Source organism: Accipiter gentilis, chromosome 25 (assembly GCF_929443795.1).
Source record: "Accipiter gentilis chromosome 25, bAccGen1.1, whole genome shotgun sequence".
In the NCBI taxonomy this organism is placed as follows: domain Eukaryota; kingdom Metazoa; phylum Chordata; class Aves; order Accipitriformes; family Accipitridae; genus Astur; species Astur gentilis.
In genome coordinates this window covers 17,932,572-17,955,875 of record NC_064904.1, presented here as the reverse complement: position 1 = coordinate 17,955,875, position 23,304 = coordinate 17,932,572, and the positions used below count along the sequence as shown (strand labels likewise).

The window sequence follows — 23,304 nt, the reverse complement described above, 5'->3', positions numbered from 1 at the left end:
GGCTGCACTCTACAGCCAAAATGAGAGTGGGTAGGATTGGGGTTTTCCTTTGCGGTTGTCGTACCTTTCTTTTATGTCTCTTTGAGCCATTTCTCCTTCGGCGATTCATAATCTTAATGCTGTAGAGTGCTCCTAGGATAAAGAGAGCTCCGGCTATTCCGACTCCTACAGGAACCAGCATCCCCGACATGTATCCTGCCTATGCAGAAAAGAGAGAAGCAGAGCAGCACTCACAAGACCGTCCTTTCAGAGTCGTTTTGCACCAGTCTAGGACTGCAATATATCCCTACGCTGCTTTCATCAAAGTGTATTGTATTGCAGTCCCTATCACCCACCTGCATCGGATGAGCCGTGCTTCCAGGATTCCTAAGCAAGCCCCCAACCAGCCCCACTCCAGGACCAAGCTGGTAAGCACCACAGGAGCTTTTGCTCACCATCAGCTTTTGCAAACATATACTTCCTTATGATAGCTGAGACATTGCAGTGTTTGCCCGCCTTTAGGAGAGGGAGCGATTTTGGTGCAGTTGCAAGCGCTGGGACGGAATGTCTCTTAATACAGGTGCACGTGTAAAGGAAAACCTCAACTGCCAAGGGCAGGCAATCCCGAGCCACGGCAAAGACCTGTGAACACCCAAACAGCTTCACTACATGCTGGGTAGAGTAGGCTGAGTGCTGCTCCGAGCTCCCCAGGTGCTGCCAGCATAAATCAAGACACAGGTATATGTCTGGCCACGCTCAACAGAGCTCAATCCGGACAGTCAAAAGCTGCCATTATGCTTTTCGGCACAAATCTGGACTAGCAGTGGGGTGTGGAGCGGTACGGTGACGAGTGCCTCGGCATCCTGCTGCCCGCAGCCCTCCACGCCGCAGCCCTGGGGGCGGCAGGAGCAGGCAGAGGAGACGGGGTGTAAGAAAGACCCACCAGGCGAGAGGGCAGGCACCAGCCGGGGAGCGGGCAGAAGGGACGAGGAGCTGTTTTCGGAGAACGGCTGCGACCTCCGTCATGAGAGGTGGGTGGGAAAGGGACCCAACCTCCTCCTGGCCAGCTCCGATTGCTGGAGCGTGTCTTCACCGTGGCCAAACTGCTAAATACGCCTCCAGTAAAGAGTATTACACTGCCTCCGTGCTCCCCGGACAGAGACACGTTGCACGGGGAAGCAAACGCCCTGGGACACTAATGTCATATCTCAGCACAGGGATGGCAAAAGCTGCTCCCGACACCTGCAGCTGGGTCTCCGAAGGAGCTGAAATGCAGAGCCAAGCTGTGCTCACTTTTGGCAGAAAGAAGCAGCAGTTTGCCCTCTCCTTGTCCAGCCCAGCCTCAGCCTCCTCGGCTTCGTACTCAAAATCTTTGAACTAAACGCTTTTGCTTTGCATGGGAAGGGGTCACTTGCATGAGCAGGACAATGACGTAGAGGGAGGGCACGCACACCTTCAGCTGTCCTTGAGGGAAGCACAGCAAACGTAAATCAGCTCTAATTCAATTGCTGTGACCTGTAGGTTTGCATTGCCCATTAAAAAATAATATAGATAACATGACTAATTCAAAATTACACATTTAAACATTTCAAAGCCTTTGGAAAATATTCCCGAGTGCTTGTTATTTTATATTTTACTGTTTTAAATTAAAATTAACTTAGGTTTTAAAGTGCCAGATTGCTTCAACATCCTCTTCAGCACCCTTACCTAATTCAGACTGGGGGACTCAGTGGAGTAAGGGAGGCAGGTACAGCCTGGCTCCCTCCCTCATTAGCGCTGCCTTTGTTCACTCTGCAGCAACAGAGTCCTCTGCTGTGGCACTACAGCTTTACCCTTTGCCATCTACACCCCCCAAAATAGATTTTACACCTGCCAAGGGACACATGTGCAATTCAGAGGACTATCAGACAGCTCTTAGCAAGCCTCAGTCCATTGCTTACAACTACTCATCTTCATCTGCATTCCCAAATTGCAACGCAGCTTAACAACACATGCTTACACCGTAATTGCTTTTCTGCCATAATCCACTGAGTCGGGGCGGGGGAAAGCTATTCAGTGCACACTGCCCTGCCTTCATACACTTACTTGGAGAATAAAAATAACTGCTTTCATCTAGGGCAGATACAATGCTAACAAGAGCTGTTTTGCTCTCCCAAACCCCTCCAGATGCTGTTCAGTGCTTTAAATAGTAACACCTTTGTGCCTGGATCCTAAGGCTTAAGGGATGTTCAGCTGCATTGTGCAGGTTCCCTGAACACCCTCCCAAAAAACCCGGCCCCGCTCAGCACACGTGCTCAGAGGGGGGCTGCATGCCTTCACCCCAGTTCCCAAAAAAGGAGGTTAGTAAGAACACAGCTAAGAGACTGTATCTCCGCGAGGCAATTAAGGTGCCTTAATTGGGTGACCTAATTAGCGCAGTGTGGGTTTTTCTATTTCTGGAACTTTGCTGCTGGCGTGGGTGGTGAGGGGAGACTGGAAATGGCTTTTTAGCTGCTGCCCAGCTGAGTTTCTGTATCAGAAATTACTGGTTTTAATACAGTGAACTCTCTAGCCTGTCTGTGAGCCTTTATCACGCCTGGCCAGCCCTTTTACAGGCTCTCCCTAACAGCTGGACCGACGATTTCTACCCCAAAAGCCTGCAATGTGGAGCAGATCCAGGACCTGTTCTCGCAGCCCTTCTGTGTCACACAGCCCAACTCGCGAGAGCTTCTGCACTTGCCCGACAGGCTACCTACCCCATTTCACAGGCAGCTCCGAAGCCACTTTTTTACCCCTTGCCCATGGGGAAGACGCAGCTTCTTTACAGATCCTAGGGATGCTTTTAATACACTCAGTCCATGACCATGACCTTTCTGGCTCCACCAGACTTTGAGATAACCAACAGAGGACTTCAGAGGAACCTGATGTCTGTTATTCGGCATACCAAATGCAACGTTTGCACAGTATTTGCAGGAGACCAGACATAAATCTGTCACTGACCCATGCTCCCGGTCCCATGCTCCCCACAGCCTTCCCTCTCCCAGCAAAGCAGCCCTGACGGACACAGCAGGACACATCTCTCAGGGAAGGGGCCATCATGTGCCAGGATCCTCTTCTGGATGGAGGGATTGTAAAATAGAGGGGACAGGGCTCTGCCAAAAGCACATGAGAGGGGCACATATGACTGATGCTGATAAACTCAACAAGGAAGAGGAGGAAATGGGGTGAGCACGTTTATTTGCAAGTGATTTTGCTACACCAGCATGGTTGGGGTGGGGGAGTGGTTTTTTGTTGGGCTTTTCTAAGGGAAACCGTGAACAAGGTGAAAGATCTGCCTCCACACATCTGCCGTTCCCCAGAGGAGGGAGATGGCTCAGGGCCGAGTCTCTCTTTTAAGTGGACACTAGCAGACCCTCAGTTATTCCAATGGGTTTGCTGGGCACTGCCGTGCAGTCCAACATCTACCTGCAAGAGGTTCAGACTCTACAGAACACCTCTGCTGGAGACTGGAACGTGCCCCCCCACTCTGCAACGGGGAAGGACAGAGGTAGCCAACAAGGTGCCAAGAGGAAAGAAGTGAAAGCTACGGCCTCAGTGAGAAGATACCTGATGTCCCTGAGCTGGTGTTGTGCTGGCTGGGGTAGGTCTGGCATGAGCAGGTGACCCATGCACGTTACATTCACTCCAGGCACTCAACCAGTCTTGGTGTCTGCTTTTTACCTTCATCGGGAAAACCATTCTCTGTCCTTTCAGCGTTCGCTCTGGCTGAATCCCAGGCCAAGGTGCTCTGCTATGAGCATAGATCGTACTAGACATGCCTCCTTCCTATTGTAGGCAGAAAAGCAACTCAACACGGGCTGGGCAGGAACCCACCTTAACCCTTCCACTCCCCAGTCCTGGAAAACAGATACCCAGAGCCCATCTTTCTGTTCAGACTCGATGGTAAGGTGCTGCCGAAATTTGGTGGGGATCACATGGGAAGGCTGGGCTCATTGGGTGACAATCTGCTTAAGCTTAGAGATGTATTTTCACGGGCTGGAGTTTCCTATTGAGTCATTATTCCTTGTGGTGGTTCTTTTGTCTGTTGACTCTGATCCTGTTCACGAATTTCCAAGCCCTGTTGAGTCACAAATTGGTTTTGTCTTAAAACATTACTGTCACTTCATTTCTAGCTTCATGGCTTTGCCATCACGTACACAACATTTGGAAGGCTTCACAACCATTTCAAAAAGTTAATATTTGCTTTAGGGCAGCAGACCCTAAGAAGCCATCGCTGCCTGTGGCTGGCACAACCCTTCATTCCGTGTACCACCACCCTGTAACGCTAGGGAGAAAAGATCAGGGTCTGTTATCTTTTCAGTCTTCCTGTGTTTGCTCTTTTTCTTTCCAGGAATTTGCAGCTCTTCTTGCACGTAGAGGCAGGAAAGGTCTTGTCCAGAGGTGCCGGCGGGGCACGCAGCCTCTCACCAGTGAGGATCACCAGATCCTCTTGATTTGGATCTAGAACCAAGCTTAGGACTTAGAGAAAAGGGGTGGGGGTAAGTTAGAGAGGGCAATAAAAAAAAGTAGCTCGGGTAGTCTGAAGAGCAGGTCATTTTCTAGTGCAGAGACGTCTATCAAACACCTCTGACCCTCCTACTGTTCTTAGTTACTACTCATCAGGGATGTACTGCGGATTTACACCACTATATACAACAGCAGCATCTGGTTCATTTGCCTCCCAGAGACAATTTTAAGCCCTTTCTCAATTGTCTTTGTAGAGATAAAGAACTGCACTGACGAGAGTTTATTTATTCCTGCAAGTAAAAATGTTTTTGCTTTTAAAGTAGTTGAAATACTGAGTCTCCTACCTTATCTTTCAGCTTCTCCATCCAGCTTCTCACTGAAAAATAAGACAAAAAAGCTGTAATCATGTTACTTATGTTATATTAATTAGTAATGAAGGATAATGATAGTATTAAAATAGACACTAATTAACTTGACAAGCTGATAACACTTTTCATTAGATTTCCTCTCTTCTCGTTCATGAAAGAGAGCAAATGCAGCAGATCAACACCAGAAACTCTTCAAGTGGGTTGGCAGGCAAGAAGCTCTCTTTTGCCTGTGCAATTCACATCTTCAGAGTGATTACAAAAGGAAGATGAAAAACAGGTTTTGGGGTTTTAACCAGCACTTCTCATACACACACAGGGATGTCTGACAAGGAGAAAACCTTACAGCATGGCCATCCCCTTCCACTGGCCTTCTCCACATAGATATTCTTCCCTCTATTTGGCACAGCCTGTAATGATGCCTACAAAAGTATTATTCCCTGTTTTTTATTCCCCTGCTTTTCTGGAAGCAGCTACTCCCTGCTCTGGGAAGTCACCAGAGGACTGGGATAGCACTGGAGGTGCTAAATTACTAAACCAAGTAAATTTATACTGCCATCACAGAGACTTTCATTTCCTAACAGTCAATATAAGTCCTATGAAATATGATACCCAAGAATTGAAAGTCTTTAATGGCATGTACTTTGGGATGAAATATTCAGCTAATCTCAAAGAACTGCAAGCGCTTTGCAGCGGGAGCACGACTCATTAACTCCACAGGTGACTGGATTTGTCTGCATTGCACCGAAGAGAAAATGCTCTGCCTTTGAGAGATCTCCTAATATTGTAACAAATTCCTGCTCATAGGAAAGAGGCATGTAAACAGTTAAATGTTGCTTTTTTCAGGGTTCGGCAACTGTGTTTTAAGCCCTAGTCAAGGATCCCCATTTCTCTAGGAGGACAACGCGACAGGCACAAGGGGACTCTTGGATGCATCATTGTCCTTCTGAGGGATAGTTCTCCCAGGATGCATTTAATCCCAAACGTAACACACCGTTTATGGAGTGAGACCCTATTTCCAAGCCTGCTTTCTTATAGAAGCTCCCTTCAAAGATTGCATTAGCAGTATTAGTCTGCACACGCACGTATAGCACTCAGGGTAACCATCCTTCTGAAACGAGAGCCTTATTGCGAGTGGGGAGGGTGCAGCAGTAGGGCCATCAGTAAATGACAGTTTTATGTGTCAGATACAATACAGAGAAGCACAGCAGCTAGGAAGTAGCGAGACTCAGACCAGCCGTCAGCATCACTGAATGAAACTGCATTATTTTAACAAGTTCAAAGTGATTTGAATAAACCCTTTTTAACTATTAGTAACATAACACTTTCCAAAGAGATGGATCCCAAATTACCTAGAAGTGAAAAAGTGTGAAACAGGCACAGGAGCATAAACGCAAACTCACTTATCTCTGACAGGTAGCTAAGGAAAAAAATGAGTTATCCAGGAGACAGACACCCACAGCACTAGAAGAGGACAAGAGGTCTTCTTTTATGAACTCTTCCCACCATTAGTCCTGACCTGCATGGACTAAGCTGTAATAAACTCAATTTATGAAGGTGCAATCGTCATCGTCCTCTGCCAGTCCAAGCCTGCATGCCTTGAATGTCACTCCCAGTGGAATACCAGAGAGGAAGGAAACACATGGTTCCCCTGGGCTAGGTTTCTCAGCCGGGTTTCTAGATGTAACACTAAAACAAACACTGGGTGTAAACGTCACTTAGGCTTGCAAGGAGAGCCCCTGTGCTGCTGCCTTGCTGACAGGCACGGGAGAGACCAAACACTGGGAAGATTCTGCTTAAAAACACAAATATTGCAAACCAAAGGAATTAATCCCAAAATTCTTGCCAAAGAACCTTCTCATGGCTCTCACGTTTAACGATGCTATCGTGTTTTACTCCAGGCTGCCAGGAGGAGTGGTGACAGTGACTCACAGTCACACAGTAACAGCCACAGCTTCAAAACCACGGTGCACATTTTGGGGCTTTGGACTGAGGTCCTCCGTGCACATCTAGACAGCTACACGTGTACACACAGTGCGTGCACACAGCCGGTTAAACACTGATGCTCAGTTGGCCCTAACTCAAGCTAAGCACAAAGCCTATTTTTACATGTCTTTCACAATAATTATACGGGATCAGTGATCTCGTCAATAGTCGACCCACTTTCTTGCAGCTGAACAACGGTGCTCTAAAGCAGCGATGAACTCTGGAGTATTTCTGACAAGTCAGAGGCAGGGACTGATCTAATAATATTCTACTACCTATTTTCAACAACAGCAGCATGTCCATTGGGACCCACCAACTCCATAGTACAAATCTTTATTTGCTATTTATACAATTGCTTATTATTAAAACCAACCTTGTTTTCAGCCATGTAGAGCACATGTCAGATGCCTTCGTGAATCAACCCAAGCCACAGGAAAAACACCACAACGTGATTTCTCCCAGGCTGGGCACCTCTCCGAGAGATGCTCTAATGCAGTCGCAAGCTGGCTGACAGCCTCTGACCTGTGCTAGAGGAAAATAATGGTCCCAAATTCAGGAGGTTAAGGCAGCAGGAGGTCAAAAACCTGGCTGGCCCTTCAACATCCCGGCAGGACTGCATCGATGTGCAGGAGCAGCGGGTCCAGCTCTCCTGGGCAGGAGTGGAGAGTGCGGAGCAGCCGCAACCATGGTCCCGGACCCCCTGGCTCTGTCGGGCTGGGGCCATGATAAGTCAAGGAGCACCGGATTCCCGTGAGTTACAAACACTTTTAATGTCACTAATGCACAAAACTGTTTTAAGACCTTTGAGGAAATGACAAGCCACTCTGTCATTAAAACTGAGCGCTTACTGCTCCAATTATTCACCCATATGTGGACGCTACAGGGTGTGGGTAGGAGATAAAGCACTTTTTCAAGTTGGAATTGATATCTATGCTAAATAGCTACCGTCAATTAATTCTGGACTTCAGACTCTAATTATGCATCATTATCCATAATTAATATTCTGAACTTGGTCTTGGAAGAGGAACATTGTGGATGGCATCTTCTCATAAAACTGCAACACTCTCTGAGAACTCTAGATGACTTGCCAATAAGGCCAAGGAAATAATTAGTAACAAATACTCTAGTCCACGTATTTTTCATCACCTCCTTTTTTTTTTCCTTCCCTGATCACTGAATGTCCTGAACAAATGACAACAGTCTCTGGGTGTGAAATCACTAACACGTGTCTGCAGTGCTGGCTTGTCTTCCATGGCATTTTAAGGACGGTGACTAGTCCAAACTCTCAGCCTCGGCTTAATTTTGATCCCTTGGTTTCATGGGAAGCTAAGTTAGATGAGCACTTCTGAAAATTACATACATAATCTGACGTTTCCTCAGTGATTTATATAACGTCTGCATCACTGCAAATTAATTTTAAATAACATATAGCTTAAGATTAAGCAGGTCAGGAGCATGGAGGAGGAGCACGGCTGTCTGGCATTGGCGTCAGAGCAGCCGAGGATGAATTCAGACAGTTACAGATGCACCGTGCTATTTTTAGCCATTTTTACCCAGCTTTCCCCTTTAAAATGTGCAGCCAGCTATTAAGAAGCCACGATGCCGACTAAAGAAGTTAGGCTAATTTGCAGAGGTAAGCAGCAGCCTGTGGTGCCTGGCTGGCTCTTCCTGGGAAGAACCTGGTCCAAAGGGACAGCCAAAAATTTGCGTGAGCGAAACCTTTCTGAAAGTTCAGGTTTTGCCAGATGCAGGCTGAAGGCTCAGGAGAGGGGCATCTGAGGGTCTGTGGTACATGGCACTGGATGGCCCAACATCTCCTTTTGCCACTGACCTCTATAATGCTATAAATCCAAACTAATCCTCCTGGGAGATGGCTCTTGTGTTCCCATCCCTCTCCTTTCCACTGTTCTACAGCTTTGCATCCCCTACAAGAATAGATTCAGCAAGCTTACCCAAGCTGCTCAACTGTTTTTTGCGGAGCTCCTCTTTACAGAGGGGGTGATCAGATATAATTTACAACGCAGAATCAAAGAGGAAGAGGTTTGGAAGCTGCTTCCAAGTTCAGCTGGAATGATCCTCTGACAACGAAGCGTTTGCATGATTTCTGTCAGGGAAAAATCCAGTATTTGCTGCTTCTGACCAAAGAAAACTAAATTAATGTAGCATGACAGACCATATTCACTGCAAGTCTAAACCACAGTCTGACACTTTCCTCCTAGGGAAGAGTCTGACCTCTTGGTGCTCTGCTCAGGGATCTCGCAGCATCCTCAGCTTACGGCCCTGCAAAGTCTCGCTACAAACAACTCACCTGAAAGGAGAAGGGGTGTTAACTGAGGGCAAAGATCTGGAAAAAGCACACAAAACATTTACTACACAGTAACTCCCGTGGCTACTGTGCATCCCCATCACGGAAAAAAGTGGGCCCACATGTACCATTATTAGAATCACAGAATATAGAATGTCTCAAGTTGGGAGGGACCCATAAGGATCATCGAGTCCAACTTGCTCTGCTCTCCTTCCCTGAACCCTTACTGGTGGCCTTCACTCATCATCTCACTTCTTGTTGCTGTTCTGAGGACTGTCCACCTTCAAGTAAGTTCTTTCTTATTAGCCAGGTCTCTTGAACCCCCTTTTGTTCTGGAAGCTGCAGGGTACGGGCTGCCAGAGCCAGGCTCTGCCTTTAAGACTCACCATAACGCACCATCAAATCTCTCGCCAAAGGCTTTTCCCTGCTTCCCTCACCACCCCCCTCTGAAATCAGGAGCAGAAGTCAAGTCCTCTGGGCTTCATGCTTTGCCAACTTTTAGTAATCCTAATTGCCTAATTATCCACTCCAATGCAATGATAAAGCTGCTTAATAATTCTGTTCACTTCTCATTCGTTCTCTCCCTTCCCAGATAAGAAAATGCAAAGACTTTACCTTCTGGTGGAGATTTCAATCAATAATTCATGCCCTCCTGCCATCAGTTTCGTCTTGCCCTTCCCCTCTTGGATGCCCTGCTGCTTTATCTTGTCACTTTAATTTCATCTTACCAGCTCTTTTAAATCATATTCCTTTTTTTAATCATCGTCTAAAGCAATTGTGTTTTTCCATGGCAAAACCGGCATATTATCTGCCCAGTGCATCTCGCTGTATTTCCAAATCCAGCATTTACATCTTCATTCCGGAACTTCATCTTGATACTGATGAAGGTACATCCAGCATCTTCTCTTTTAATAATTCTCCACCACGAGCACCAGACCAGTGGTGAAAATGTGGCACCCAAGCTCCTAACACTCTCCAAAGGCCAGAGAAAAGGACTGAAGGATGATTTTATGGTTAAGAACTAACCTGGAGCTCAGGTAACCTGACCTGACCAGTACATCTGCAATTCCTTAAATGCAATAGGCTGAGAGAGCTGCACCAAGCTTCATTCTGTGAAATCAGAAAATATCAGTCACCCCAATACACTTAGGGCATGAAAAGATTTTGATCTAACAGCTACCATTAATTGCTTTCACGGCTGTCTGAAATCAGAGACCTCCCTATCTCAGGAACCAGAGAAGCTGGTTAAGGACAAAGCCCCCACTGCAGCAGACGACGGTTCCCACCGCGAGTGTTCTGTGCGTCGGACAAGATGCAGGTGGATGGAGCCAAGGAGCCAAAGAGCAGAGCAGCTCTTTTGAAGCACTGGCGGTGCCTGCCGTGGATGTTGGGTTTGCTCTGCCTTCCTCTGGCCAGGACAAGGTCTTTGTCCCACCAACGGCTACGGTTGTTGTAAGGCAAGAAAAGGCCGGCTTGGCATATTTGCAAGAGTGTGGAAATTGTACGTGAGGCTTTTTGTAGGTCACAGTACAGTGAAATGTAACTGCACTTTGCAGCTGATGCAGCTCGGCACAGCCTCTTCCGTGCCTGCCCGCTACCCTGCTCTTCCCGTTCCCCGACATGAGATGGCTGGGGTCGGCTGTTGCTTCTGGTTGGGGCTGACAACCGGTGGTAGTCAGGAGGCGTAAACTTCATCCTTGATGTTTAGACTCTGCTAGAGACCCCGCTGCCAGAGCAGCTACCTGTGTAAGCCTCTGCAGTGAGAAAATGGGACGTTACTGTCCTCCAAAGCACCTATTCAATCTCCATTATGTACATCAGAGCAAGCCATTTGCTGTAGTTCGTTTGCCTCTTCCCTCACTTACATGCGCAATTTCCAAGCTGTATTCCTCATTCCAGCAAAGGAGAGCTGGTTAAAGTGTGAAAAATAAAGAAAAGATCAATTACTTTAAATCAGTCTATATACTCCAAGCAATCTGCCCTAGTACATTACAGATTTCATCCCTTTCTTTTGCAGGTGAGACTTTCTTTTAAATGAGACTAGTAAGAACAACTTTGCAGAAATCCTCTGTGCTTCATCTGCTCAGCTCTGACAAGTTAACGGCACAAGGCTGCATCGGCTCCTTTTCCTTAAAAAAACGCAATTGCCAATTTACTGGCACAAATAAATAATACAGAAAATAGCATTTGGTTAGAAGGCAGCATATTTTTAATACCAGAAGAAAAACTACTTGCTGGGAATTTTGATGAATGCATTTCCCCCCATGCCCAACTCAAGAAGACTTGAACAGCTGGATAATCAAACAAACGTCAAACTGACAATTACCATTTAGTTTTCAGAAAAAAAATTTTGTTGGGTGAACTTTGAATTAACAAAGTGAACTTTAATAGTTAGCATGCAACTGTCTGGTTTATTAACTGTACCGACTACAACCTTTTCCCTGTCTGCCCAGCTACAACCCAAGCCTGGCTGCACACTGCTGCCTGCCATGACCTACCCAAAACTCTTCAGAGAGAAAGGGAGATGTGGAGGACAACTCACCACGCTTACCCAGAAAACAGACGTTAAATGGACTTCCAAACTCCTTCCCTGACCTTACCAATCCTTTTGACACTGCCTTCCCCATGGCATTAAGTCAGGTTTCTCCTTTTCCTTTTCCCTTGCACTTTTTAAGCCGTTTTCCACTTTGGTCTGCCCGCACCAAGTAGCCACCTGCTGAGGCTGGCAAAGGCACTGCCCTTCTGCCTTTGCACTTCTCTGTAAACGCAGTTCTTCTGCAGTGCCTTGGGAACACTTGTTGGCATAGACAAACTATTTGTTTTTCCCTAAGTGATCCCAGACAGGCGCAAGATGTTAAAACAAAGCCAAGGTAGAAAACCTCTTGCTATCCTAAGAGTAAAAGGCATCAGCAGGATGTTACAGTGAATTGGCTGTCACAATTTGTTGTACGATTAAACATTTACTGTATCACACCGTGTCCAAAAGCTGCATGCACTCTGGGAGAGGAAATGCAAACTTTGCTTATGGAAATGGCAACCCCTCTGCCAGAGCACTCACTGGACCAGGTTCTCCACCGCTCTGCCCTGGCACAGCTCCTAGAGCAACACACGGACTTATTTTTCCTCTGAAGAAGTCTTTCTGCTGAATACAGGCATCTCAGCAACTCTGATGCCTCACTAAGCAGGGAGGCTCCTGCACCAAATTGCTTGGATGTTTTCAAACGGAAAGTTTCACTTGGGAGAAGTGCAAAGCATAGAGACAAGATGGGTGAGGGTGGAGGAGGAAGCACGAAGGCGGTGAAGCCAGAGGACCTGGAACGGAGCACACACCATACTACTATTGACACGTATTGTGATTTATTGCATACAGAAGCTGCCTAATTCCTGCTCTGACTGTGATACTATCTTCTGCCCCTCCCTCTGTAGTCCAGCCTCCATACCATTAGTCTTACTGAACCAAGGAGAGAAAGAGAAATACCTTAAAAATGCCTAAAAAGACCTAAAATGCAATGGCCGCTCTACAACATAAATGTGCCATGACTGCAAGATCTAATATCCTGAGGCTAAAAGCAAATACAGCGTGGCCTCGTAGGCAATGGTGAAAATCTCCATTCAAAACTCCAACGCCTGCGTTCCCTTGGCAGAGACACGACAGACAGCAAACCCTGATTTGGGTCTCAAGGGCTTCCAAGCCTGCCAGAAGGTCTTCACGCTGCATTTCTTCTTCAGCTCCTCTCCAAGGGAAGCAGCACGCACAAAGCCGGGTAGTGCTTTCATGGCAGTTTTGGGTTCATCTTGTTGCTCTTTGGAGATTTTTAATCCATTCTCTGTGTTACGGGAGTCCAGGTTAATACCACTCACCTGGTCCTTGCAGTGAGCAATGAGGGCAGTTGCACAAGCCCATCCCAGCCCAGTGTGATTTGGGCTGCGGGAGGGGGAGCCGCAGAGGGACTTCAGCTGGGTGGCAGAGTAAAACATCTGTACGCTAAAATTTTACAAGAATTCAGAGCGCAGGGATTAGCACAAACTCTGGAAGAGATATATTAGTGCCCTGAGAAAAGCACTGAAGAAGGCCATGAAGGCTTTCTTTCATAGGACACATGGCTCTTCAGTTGCTGCTTTTATGTAGTAATATTTGGACGGTGGTAGGTAAACAAACAGCACAAAAAAGCTGTCTTAAAAAGGTTATTAAAGCTGCAAAGTCAAGACTCATGGGTAAAGAAACACTCCATTTTGCATGTTAGGCAGGATAACACTTCTAATTGCCCATTATTTTTTTCTCAGAGGTCTCCAGTAAAAAAAGTATTGATGGTTTCTTTTTCCCCTCTCTTCCTACACTGGAGCAGGCGAACTCCTTTAGCTAAAATTTTCTTTAAAAGTGTGGGGCAAGCACCATGGAAAAAATTCAGTCCAAACAGTTAAAATTTGGTAAAGATATCAAGAACTAGAATACGACAGAATAGAAATCCAACAGATTTAATGTTTGGCATGGCTGTTATTGCCAGGCAAGCCACACACATGTGCAGATTTACAGGGCAATGCCTTATGGGGGAAGCATTACCCTTCCACCGTAAGCGCATCTCAACCTTAACGATAGATTTTTTTAAAAAGCTTTAAGGTACGTTGAGATCCTTCGTTCGCCGTTTCCTGATTTACAGCAGCTGAGGACGTGGCCTTAGAACATAAATTCTTCCTACCGTCAGCGGGCTCTGTGTTGTGTTTGCAATCTGCCCAAGTCATCTCGGGGACTAGAGAAAACAAACCGTGATAAATAACGGCGCGGAGCCGCTCTGCGGCGGTGGGGAAGCTGTGCCATCTGATGCGACCGACACCGGGAGCCAAGCTGCAGAATGGTTCGAGGATCTTTGTACTTACATTAAGCCAACCTTTTAGCTCTTTCTGGCACCAAGTCCCCCTGAAATCGCCAGTAGTTTTGCCTGAGCTACGACTGTAGGATTTGACCCTGTATACTTGTAGAAAAAGAATGCGAAACGGAAATCGGTCCCATGCTACCTTTTAATGCCCATTTTTCAACAAGCCTATTTTCCGCTCCATATCCCAGCACCCTTTCACATAATCTGGGAAAGACAGATACATTTTTGCAAATTAAAACTAAATGTCAAATCACTGTGATGAGGGGAGTGAAAAAGCCGGAGAGGCTGCAGATGGAGAATGCCTCACGCATCCCTCTGTTCTAACAGCATCTCATTTTTGCTGCAGCATGGCAGCAAAACAACGGTCGCTGTTATTTGACTAAATACCTTCCAAATCTCCAGCTGAAGCCACATGATCTTCCCTTCTACGGAGAGGAGAGGGCATTTCTTCATGCAGCTACTCAACCCACTCGTTCAGCCCTCTCTAACTGCAAGCCACAGAGACTTTCCTGCCCTCCTGACAGAGCCCGCATCCTTATCTACTTTAAAGAATCAGCAGCTAAACTGCAAAATTTCTTCCTGTACTTCAGTTTATGTCTGATATTAATCAGGTTCAGAAAAGATTCTTGGTTTGCTTTTTTCCTTCCATAAAGAGCAAATCTAATTTTCAGAATCATTTTTCCTGGGCACTCTGTATGAAGGTTTTGCCTGCAACAAGCAAGGCTGAAATACAGTATTTTCCATTTTTGTATTCAAGAAAAATAATGTATTTCTCTTATTTCAGGTTTTGGCCTTTATTTTGGTTGGCAAGATGCACCACTCTTCATGAAATGACATAAAGATCAATAAAGTACTAAATGGTTGGAAATGAAAATGATGGAGTTGACCTTTAAAGGAAAAAAAAAAGATATTGAACTCTGTTTTCGGCAAACAATTATTCTAGTAATTAAACCACAAAGCCCTGAGCATCAATTAGATGCTAGAAATAAAATCTGATTATCTCAGAGACTCATTTTCATGCAAATACTTAGGAACACGAGCACTGTCCAGTGTTAGTCGCAGAAGGAAAATGCACATGCTTTTATTTGCTAACAGAAAAATTCTGATCCCACATTCCTCTTGCATCAAGAACAGAACATCGATTCCCATTGTGATTCAATGCTCTTGCGATAAAACACCAAATGGGGACTTAAGGTTCCTGATGCTGGTTCAATAGCCTTGCAATTGACTTCTTGTATAACCACAGGCAAGTAAATTAATCTCTGTTATTCCATTTCCCATCCTTACCATGGGAATATTAAGGGTATAATATATAATATTTAGTAGGTCTTTTCTGTTTCCGTTGTGAGTTGCTTGTGTCAGAGCCTCTTCCTACATATTTTAATAGCCCCTACTGTAACACCTCCATCTGGATGTGATGTTCTAGAAGCTAATACAGTACGAATATTAAATCACAGTAATTTGATCCTATTCAGAAACAAGTGCTCTTTAGGAGGTCATTATTTTAAGTATCCAAGTGTCTAGTGTTAAGGAAAAACAAATATATTCTCCTTTCCCTACCATTAGCATCCACTCAGACTGTATTACCTATTCTTGAAGGCAGAACATGCAGAAAAATTTTTAACAAATGTTTGCAAGGAGAAACAAATTGCCAAATAAATACAGAACCAAAGAGGGAAGAATTCTGCTGCTCAGAAAGCTGCTCTGAGCATGTATCTGTGACAGAAATTGAACCTGATCTTACTCCTGCTCCAGGAAGGAACATGAAACGTGGGACAACAGACCAAACTCAGCCTTTCCCTACATGGGGAAACTCCAGTAACTTCAGCAGAATTGCACCATTTCCACCAGAGGATGTGCCCTGCCCAGGTGTGCTGCCCCATTATACGCCTGTAGTGTCCATTGATACCTTCAACAACTTAAAGAAAATTGTGCATACTGCCAGGAGAAGCCCGGCTCCAGGGAGGAGGTGATACCCAACTGCTGCTCATCACTCTGTGCCTGCCTGGACTTCATACTCGGTGCTAATGAAGAGTCCATGACAAGATGCTCTTTCATTTAATTCACATAAGGCCTCACCTACTGTTCACTAAGGTCAACATAAAGCTGACCGAAGACTCAGACACACTATACATTAAGCCCAAAATGGTCAATACCCATCTCAACTTATGGTAAAATTCACAGCTGGGAAGGCTGAAAATCTGTGGAGCCATCCTTATCCAACCAGGGAAGAAGGAAGAAAAATGAAATAATTAGGCAGGTGAAGAAAGTGAATGAGTTTTCCTAAAACCTCTCCCAACTACCTGCGACCTATGGGTCTCCCAACAGTAGACCTATGGGAATGGGCCCTAGGGAAATCACAAAGAGGGGAAAGGGAATGAGCAAAGGGCAAAGCAAACCAGTGTGGACAGAACGTGGAAATGGTAGGATCTTGCTAGTAGTACAGTAATTTTCCAGTGTGCTTACACTTCCCAGTGATTTATTCCTGCTGTCAACAAATGGCCTCTGTCACTGGCAGATTTTATCCCCTAAAGACCAGAAAAACTCCAGAAATTATGGCGCTCTTTGGAAGGCAGGTCGCTGAGAAGGCTGCGGGAGAGCCGGGTACCCAGAGACTGCTGATTAGACTCTGAGCTCCAGGAAAGCGATGGCACAAAAATGCTTCATGCCTGGAAGTGAGGCAGACAGGGAGGTAATGACACGCAGCATCACGCCAAGGCAGCGTGAATGATGCCTTCTACTTGCTGTAATGCATTTTGAATGAACACCCTAAATTTATAGCATATGAAGCGGGGGAGGGAAGACCTCTGTGTACATCCCATGAAGTCATGTAAGACCAGGCTAAACTAGAAGCCAAGCGACAGGATCTGATGCATCAGAACGTGTTACTACAGCACTTACTAAAACGAAATACAAATCAGAAATGTAATTCTCGTCGCACCAGGCTGCTTGATGCCTACAGGAACCAGAGTGACCGTGGGCAATCATCCATCCACAGGAGCCAGGGCGATGGATCCACTCGCAGCAGAAATCAGCTCCTCCGGTGGGAACGTGCTCCGCTCCCCACTGCTGGCAAGCCCCACATGGAGTCTGGCAGCTGTCTTAAAATGATTTCCCAGGGAAAGGGGCTCAGGTTAAGGAACATTTGGAGGTAATTTTGGAGTTGAACAGTCACCTCCCAGGTGAAGGCTTTGTGCTTTATCGTATACTGTGCCCAACACTGCAGCAGCCTGAATGCCAGAGGAGCAGAGTGCCTGGGATGGGATGAAGGTCAGCACTACAAGTCCCATATTTTTTTTTTTTGACATTGTGACATCTTGTAGCTCTTTTCTGACTGGACACTGCTCTCTCCACGGGACGCTACACTTTTGGTCTTTGGCCACGACATGGCCTCCACATGAATGTGGGTTCATCCTGTGCCAGTGGTGTGGTGTCAGATCAGATGCTGTGCAGCCTCCCCCAGTCAGAGACCTCTGTCTCCTGATTTATAACTCCAGTCCTTGGAAACTGTGCAAGGAAAAAGGCAGCTCCTGAGACAGCAGAGCCCTGACTTGCTTGGAGAGTCAGTGCTTGGCAGCAGCAAGATACATTCATAAAGTGCCACCACGTTATAACAGAAATCACATCGCTGCTCCAACAGGCCAAGGCACAGAACATTATCATAGGAGGATGCCGAAGGCTGGCTGAGCTTTCATTAGACCCAACTTTAACAGACTCATTCAGGCCAAAAATGCTTGAATCATTCACGTCCTATCACCACCTCCCCTTTAGATGCTGTCTTTGGGCAGGAGGAGAGTTGCAGACACCACACTCTTGAGGAGCCACCCTGGGCACACCACACTGTGCTTGGGGAGATGCACGTCCACCAGGCTGGCTGGTCCACCCCACCACACCTCAGATGGCCACTGGATGGACAGTCCCTCTGGGCATGCACATATTCAGTGAGCCCCAACACACATCCAATAGAGGTCGTCCACTGTAACTAAAGCAGTTTTGTTTCCCAGCACCCTGATCCAAATCTTAGCTCAAGACAGCCAGTCACTTATGATGGACCACATTTGTCATCCACATCATAAGGCTGGAGTTAAATATAAGGGATTGTCCCGGTTTCGGCTGGGATAGAGTTAATTTTCCTTCCAGTAGCTGGTATAGTGTTATGTTTTGGGTTCAGCATGAGAATAATGTTGATAACACACTGATGTTTTCAGTTGTTGCTAAGCAGTGTTTATACCGAGTCAAGGATTTTTCAGCTTCTCATGCTCGGCCACCAAGAAGGCTGGAGGGGCACGAGGAATTGGGAGGGGATGCAGCCAGGGCAGCTGACCCCAACTGGCCAAAGGGGTATTCCACACCATGTGATGTCACGCCCAGTATATAAACTGGGGGGAGCTGGCTCAGGGTGTGGGTCACTGCTCGGGTTCTAACTGGGCATCCGTCAGCGAGTGGCGAGCAATTGCATTGTGCATCACTTGTTTTGTATATTCCAATTCTTTTATTATTATTGTAATTTTATTATTATTATTATCATTATTAGTTTCTTCCTTTCTGTTCTATTAAACTATTCTTATCTCAACCCACAAGTTTTACCTTTTCACTTCTGATTCTCTCCCCCATCCCACTGGGTGGGGGGGAGTGAGTGAGCATCTGCGTGGAGCTTAGTTGTTGGCTGGGGTTAAATCACGACAGGGATTTGTAGTGAAGTGATAGCATATCCTGATTTGATCCATCACCCACTTTCCCGTGAGATCTACAAGCTCTGAACGAGCAGCAGGTACACCTCCCACTCCTCAACAGTAAGCTTGCAAGCTGTTTGGCTGATCCTACCAGCCAAACAGTCCAGGAACGGTGAAGCAATGGCATGCTGTGGGATGGTGTTACAGACATGCCAGTGTCTAGCTTTGCTTCTTCTGCACTATATTTTTACTGTTGCCCTTTGATAGAGTGCTTGAAAGCATCATACTGATGTGCTGCACTGTTAGAGATTTAGGAATCCGCGCTTCCCTCCCATTTCTCAGGCCTGCAAGAGCCATGGCCAGCAGTGGAGTGAGCACAAGGAAAAGTGGGCAGCACTTCTCCACCAAGGCTTTTGACCATGCTGTGGCTTGCTGGTGAATGCAAACTCACAACTATACCAAGAGGATGATGCAGTAAGGAAGAAGAACCTGCAACGGGGAGAAAACACTGCCAGTGACAGCACGGGGGGCTATGGGGACACGGTGCCGAGAGGGAAAAGGCTGCTCCGATCGTTCCCAAGCACTTGTATGGTGAGGTCCCGCTCCCAGCTGGCTCCTAGGTGCTACCAAACTGCCAAAGAGTAGAAAGGGAGAAGATTTCTTCCTGCTCTCCTCCAGGCTGGGCTGGCCATAGGACAGGTCTCGGTGGTCAAGTCCACCAAGGCACTTAGGGATGTTCCCACCCAACACTAGGTGGATGTAATGAAAGATCTGGTCCCAGAAAAGCTGATAAGCCCTAAACACAGTCTCTCTAAGCTCATTTCTGAGACAAGCTGCAATTGTTCTGGCACTGCAAATGCACACTTATATCAATATAAGCTGAGCAGAAATGACTGCATCATTTGAATGGCAGTGATTTATTCCCATCTCATACCAAAGGAAACGGCTGAGCCAGGCTCAAGTTAGCCAAGTCCCTCCTGCTTCAGTGCTTCACCTCTACAGGCCATTCCCTCCTGATGATTTCATTACAAGAAGCTGGAGACTCGCAACTGGGTGACAGGAGAATGTCTCAGTAGGAACACAACAGAGAGAGGACTTTCTTCTCTATTGCTGTCACAAAGTCAGACTGAAGCTCGTGCCAAGCTCTTAGGGACCCTTTCATAGTACAAAGTCTATTCTCAGCCCTCTTCCTCCAGGAGCTTGTCTGTGTTAACAAACAACAACTCTGCCTAAGATTTCGCCAGTGCCGACTGCTGCATGCATCGCTTCCCACTGGCCCACCCTATACCCACGTCACCTTGCTCAATCCTGCCTTGGGCATCTAGATCTGCAAAACAGACAGGGAAACGCATGGATGCCATGGAGAAGCGACTAACTCAGAGCCACCGACCAGAGAGGGCTGGCATGCAGGCAGGCAGCGTCCTTCTCACCACAGCGAGATGAGCGGCAATGCTTTCCATTTTGCCGGCTTGAAACTAGCAGCCCAGGACATCTCATGCTTGACTGAAAAGGCTGAAGTGGCTCTAAGCATTAGCTGCAGAAGCTGCTCAAGGTTTTCAGCAATGGCATGCCGGCAGAAGTGCACTTCAGTGCTCTCCTCCAGCTCCCTCCTCTGCGCTCAGCCTCCCCAAATCAGGGTAGCTGGAGCTGTCACAGGCAGCACAGGCAGAGATTGCTGCTTATGGCAGGCACTGTGCTGATGTCTGTCTGCAGATTAGTGTTAATGCTCTGGCAGCGCTCGTGCCTTGTCAGTCCTGCCATATTTCACAGGCTGCCTGGTGCAGTGAACAAGCTTGAGTTGGGATAATTGAAAGCGGTGCCCACTGATTTATTCCACTACAAACACATTACATGCCATCTCCTGGGCCCTGAGCCTCATTTACGAAAGGGAGGAACTCAAGAGTATGATGAGGAGTGAAAAAGAAACACTCTGCCCCGTTTTGAGGGGTTGGAGGAAGGTGAAACTCTAATTTGTGATATATCCTAATACAGAGGATCATAGTCTCGTACTCGGCACCGGAACATCTGCCTGTCCCCAAAGCTTAACACATGCCTCTGCCCCACACTACTTACCAGACCCTTAAGATATTTGTAAAGCATCTCCCTGTTGCTGGTGTCCCAACATCTGTCTCTGAGTTGCATCCACCTTCCCCAATAGGTAATGAAAAGCCACGTATAGGAGATGTTCGTAACAGACGTGCTCAAACTGTCTCAGTGGTAGGACGCAAAACCAGAAACTATCTTAAAAGGAAAAGCGAAAGACGCTTGGCTCATTCAGCTACAGCAAAGGCTGAAAGGGTGCAGCATTGCGCTCTACAAGCACATCCTAGTGTGCAAGCACCAGGACAGGAAGAAGAGCTATGGAGATGAGGTAGTTAAACGAAATAATCATGTTGCTCCAGGGACAAAGAGACCACAGCAACTTGCGACTGGAAAGTCAAAGGCTTCTCATTATCAGAGCAACAAGGCTCCTCTCATAACATTGGCCAAACCTCAAAGTAGCTCTGAGATGGAGCTTGCTGGTGGAAGAGGATGGTACGGCTGTCCATCACAGAGAAGTGACTTGTTCACCAGCATCTCCAGTCAATGCACTAGGACCTCTCCCTCCTACTGTTATGCATCAAAGCTTCTCAAAATTGCTTTTTGCCACCCCACGGAGAGAAGCCCAGGTTGGGCTGACCCTGTCACTGGATGGGGCAGGACAACAAGAAGGGATGTAGTTAAAACGCAGGATCAGGAACTATACCGTCTATCAATGCAATGGAAATCCACAATCGCAGTGGGCAGGGGAACTCAGAAGTATCACACTGCTTTGTTCCAAAACAGCAGTTATGGGCTTCCTATCATACCAGGACTTTCCAGGCCTTAGATGAGATACTCTTAAAAACCCATGAAACTATCCCACCACCACCAATGGGAGTCAAATCCAGCCTTGATCAAGCAAAATCTCTGCAATATGCCAGTGAATGGCGCTTGAGGATCATCTCCCTGACTATGATAACTAGGACAAACTGGGAAACTTAGTGCCAACCAAAATGGTGGCTCTGGCCGTCTTTTGCACTCTAAGAGTAACAAAGAGAAGATACTATCCAGAAGGAATCCAGGCACCAGGAGCAATGCTGGGAAGTTACTTCGTGTCTCTGAATCTCAGCTCCCCAAATGGAGAAGAGAGTTAATGAGATCAACCGCCTTTGAGAAGCATCTTGCACAAGACCTGTTCTGCAGAGGGAGCTGGACACTATTACTTGTAGAGCTCTCCCTGGAGCTGCACAATGAGGATAATTATTCAGCTCTTCTATTTCTAAAGAAGCCGGTGCTTCGCACGCATTGGAAAATGATAATGTGTTGTTTGCCATAAATGCGGTAATTATATCTAAAACTCTTCATTAACATGGAAATGACAAATAACAAATTAGAATCAAGCATCTACAATTAGGCTAAAAAGCCATGGCAATTTGTTGTTCTTTGCAAGAAATCATTTTTCACATCATTTACTGTGAATGAGGTCTCATTATGTAATGATATTTAGCTCTTCCACTACTTTTCAGCTTTGCAGCTTTATTAATTGCACTCACAACAGTTCTCCAACATAAACAAGCAGTGTTATCTTCATCTATTGACTGGGAATCCAAACCTGCAAGCACCAACGGTATGTATTTACAGCCAGATGGAGGCAGGAAGACCCAAAGCCAGTGAAGAAAGCAGAGGCAAAATCTGCAAATATCTTCAGCATGGTTGTAATTCTGTTCCAACTGAGTAGAGGAATTTGCATTTCATCACAAAGAGGTTCAGACCAGCGCTGAGTTCTTCTGCCAACCTCACCCAAAGTCCTATTTTGCTGTCATAACTAAAATTATCTCAAAGACAGTTCCCATTCAGTTAATAGCAAAGCCTCTTAATGAAACTTGGGCCATGAGGCAGTGAGCGTTCAAAGTCAGTGGGTATTTCTCAGTAATAATGACTCAGACACCTGATGGCGATCCAACCAAAATGGTTTCACTGAGTCTGTACTGGCTGAGCATAAAGCGAGTTTGACAGACAAAAACTCTCCTAGGAGGCAGAACATGACAGTCGGAAACTGAGCTATCCAAATGAAGGAGCCACAAATGTATTTGGTAGACAAAAGGTGGAGAAGGCAGCTCCCTTTGCAGCTTGTACAGGGGGAAACGGCTGATCTCGAACACTTTAACATTGAAAAGTCTCTGAAGGGAAATGCTTTGAAGGAGTGGAGGAATTTTGGTTAGTGGCTAGACTGGCAACTTCAGGGTATATGCCATGGTATAGGACCTGGCTTTTTTTGCTCTTCATGAGGCCAAATTCAACCCCTTGACAAGCAGACCCAGTTCCATGGGGCCAGCGGTGTAAAACTGTACTGGTGGGACTCAGCACCGCGAAGCAAACTGGTACAGCACCTCACCGTCACCTGGACCCTGCCACTCTTGGTTCCTCCTCAGATTTCGTCTATGCCCTGGAGAGGTGCCCTGACTTGAGAGAATAAACTCCAAACCAAGGTCCAGCCCTACCTCCATGTCCCTCTGGCCTTGTACCTTCAATCTAGGTCCTCATATATTAAATTTAATTCCTGTGGAGTGGCTATTCCAGGGGCTGCAGAGAAGCAAAACCTCCCTTTTCTCTGC

General features: G+C 46.5%; 1 protein-coding gene across 3 annotated transcripts in view; it reads right to left on the bottom strand.

The window, feature by feature from the left end:
• Positions 1–23,304, bottom strand: part of ARMH4 (armadillo like helical domain containing 4) — a 66,219-nt gene that overhangs the window by 4,826 nt on the left and 38,089 nt on the right. For 2 of the 3 annotated variants that reach the window (XM_049828682.1, XM_049828683.1), the window contains exons 5-7: positions 4,809–4,840; positions 3,679–3,783; positions 65–199 (exon numbers count right to left, since the gene is read on the bottom strand). In XM_049828682.1, the coding sequence (XP_049684639.1) occupies positions 65–199; positions 3,679–3,783; positions 4,809–4,840 (272 nt within the window). The remainder of the gene's footprint in view (positions 1–64; positions 200–3,678; positions 3,784–4,808; positions 4,841–23,304) is intronic. The other variant, XM_049828684.1, reaches the window with a different exon arrangement.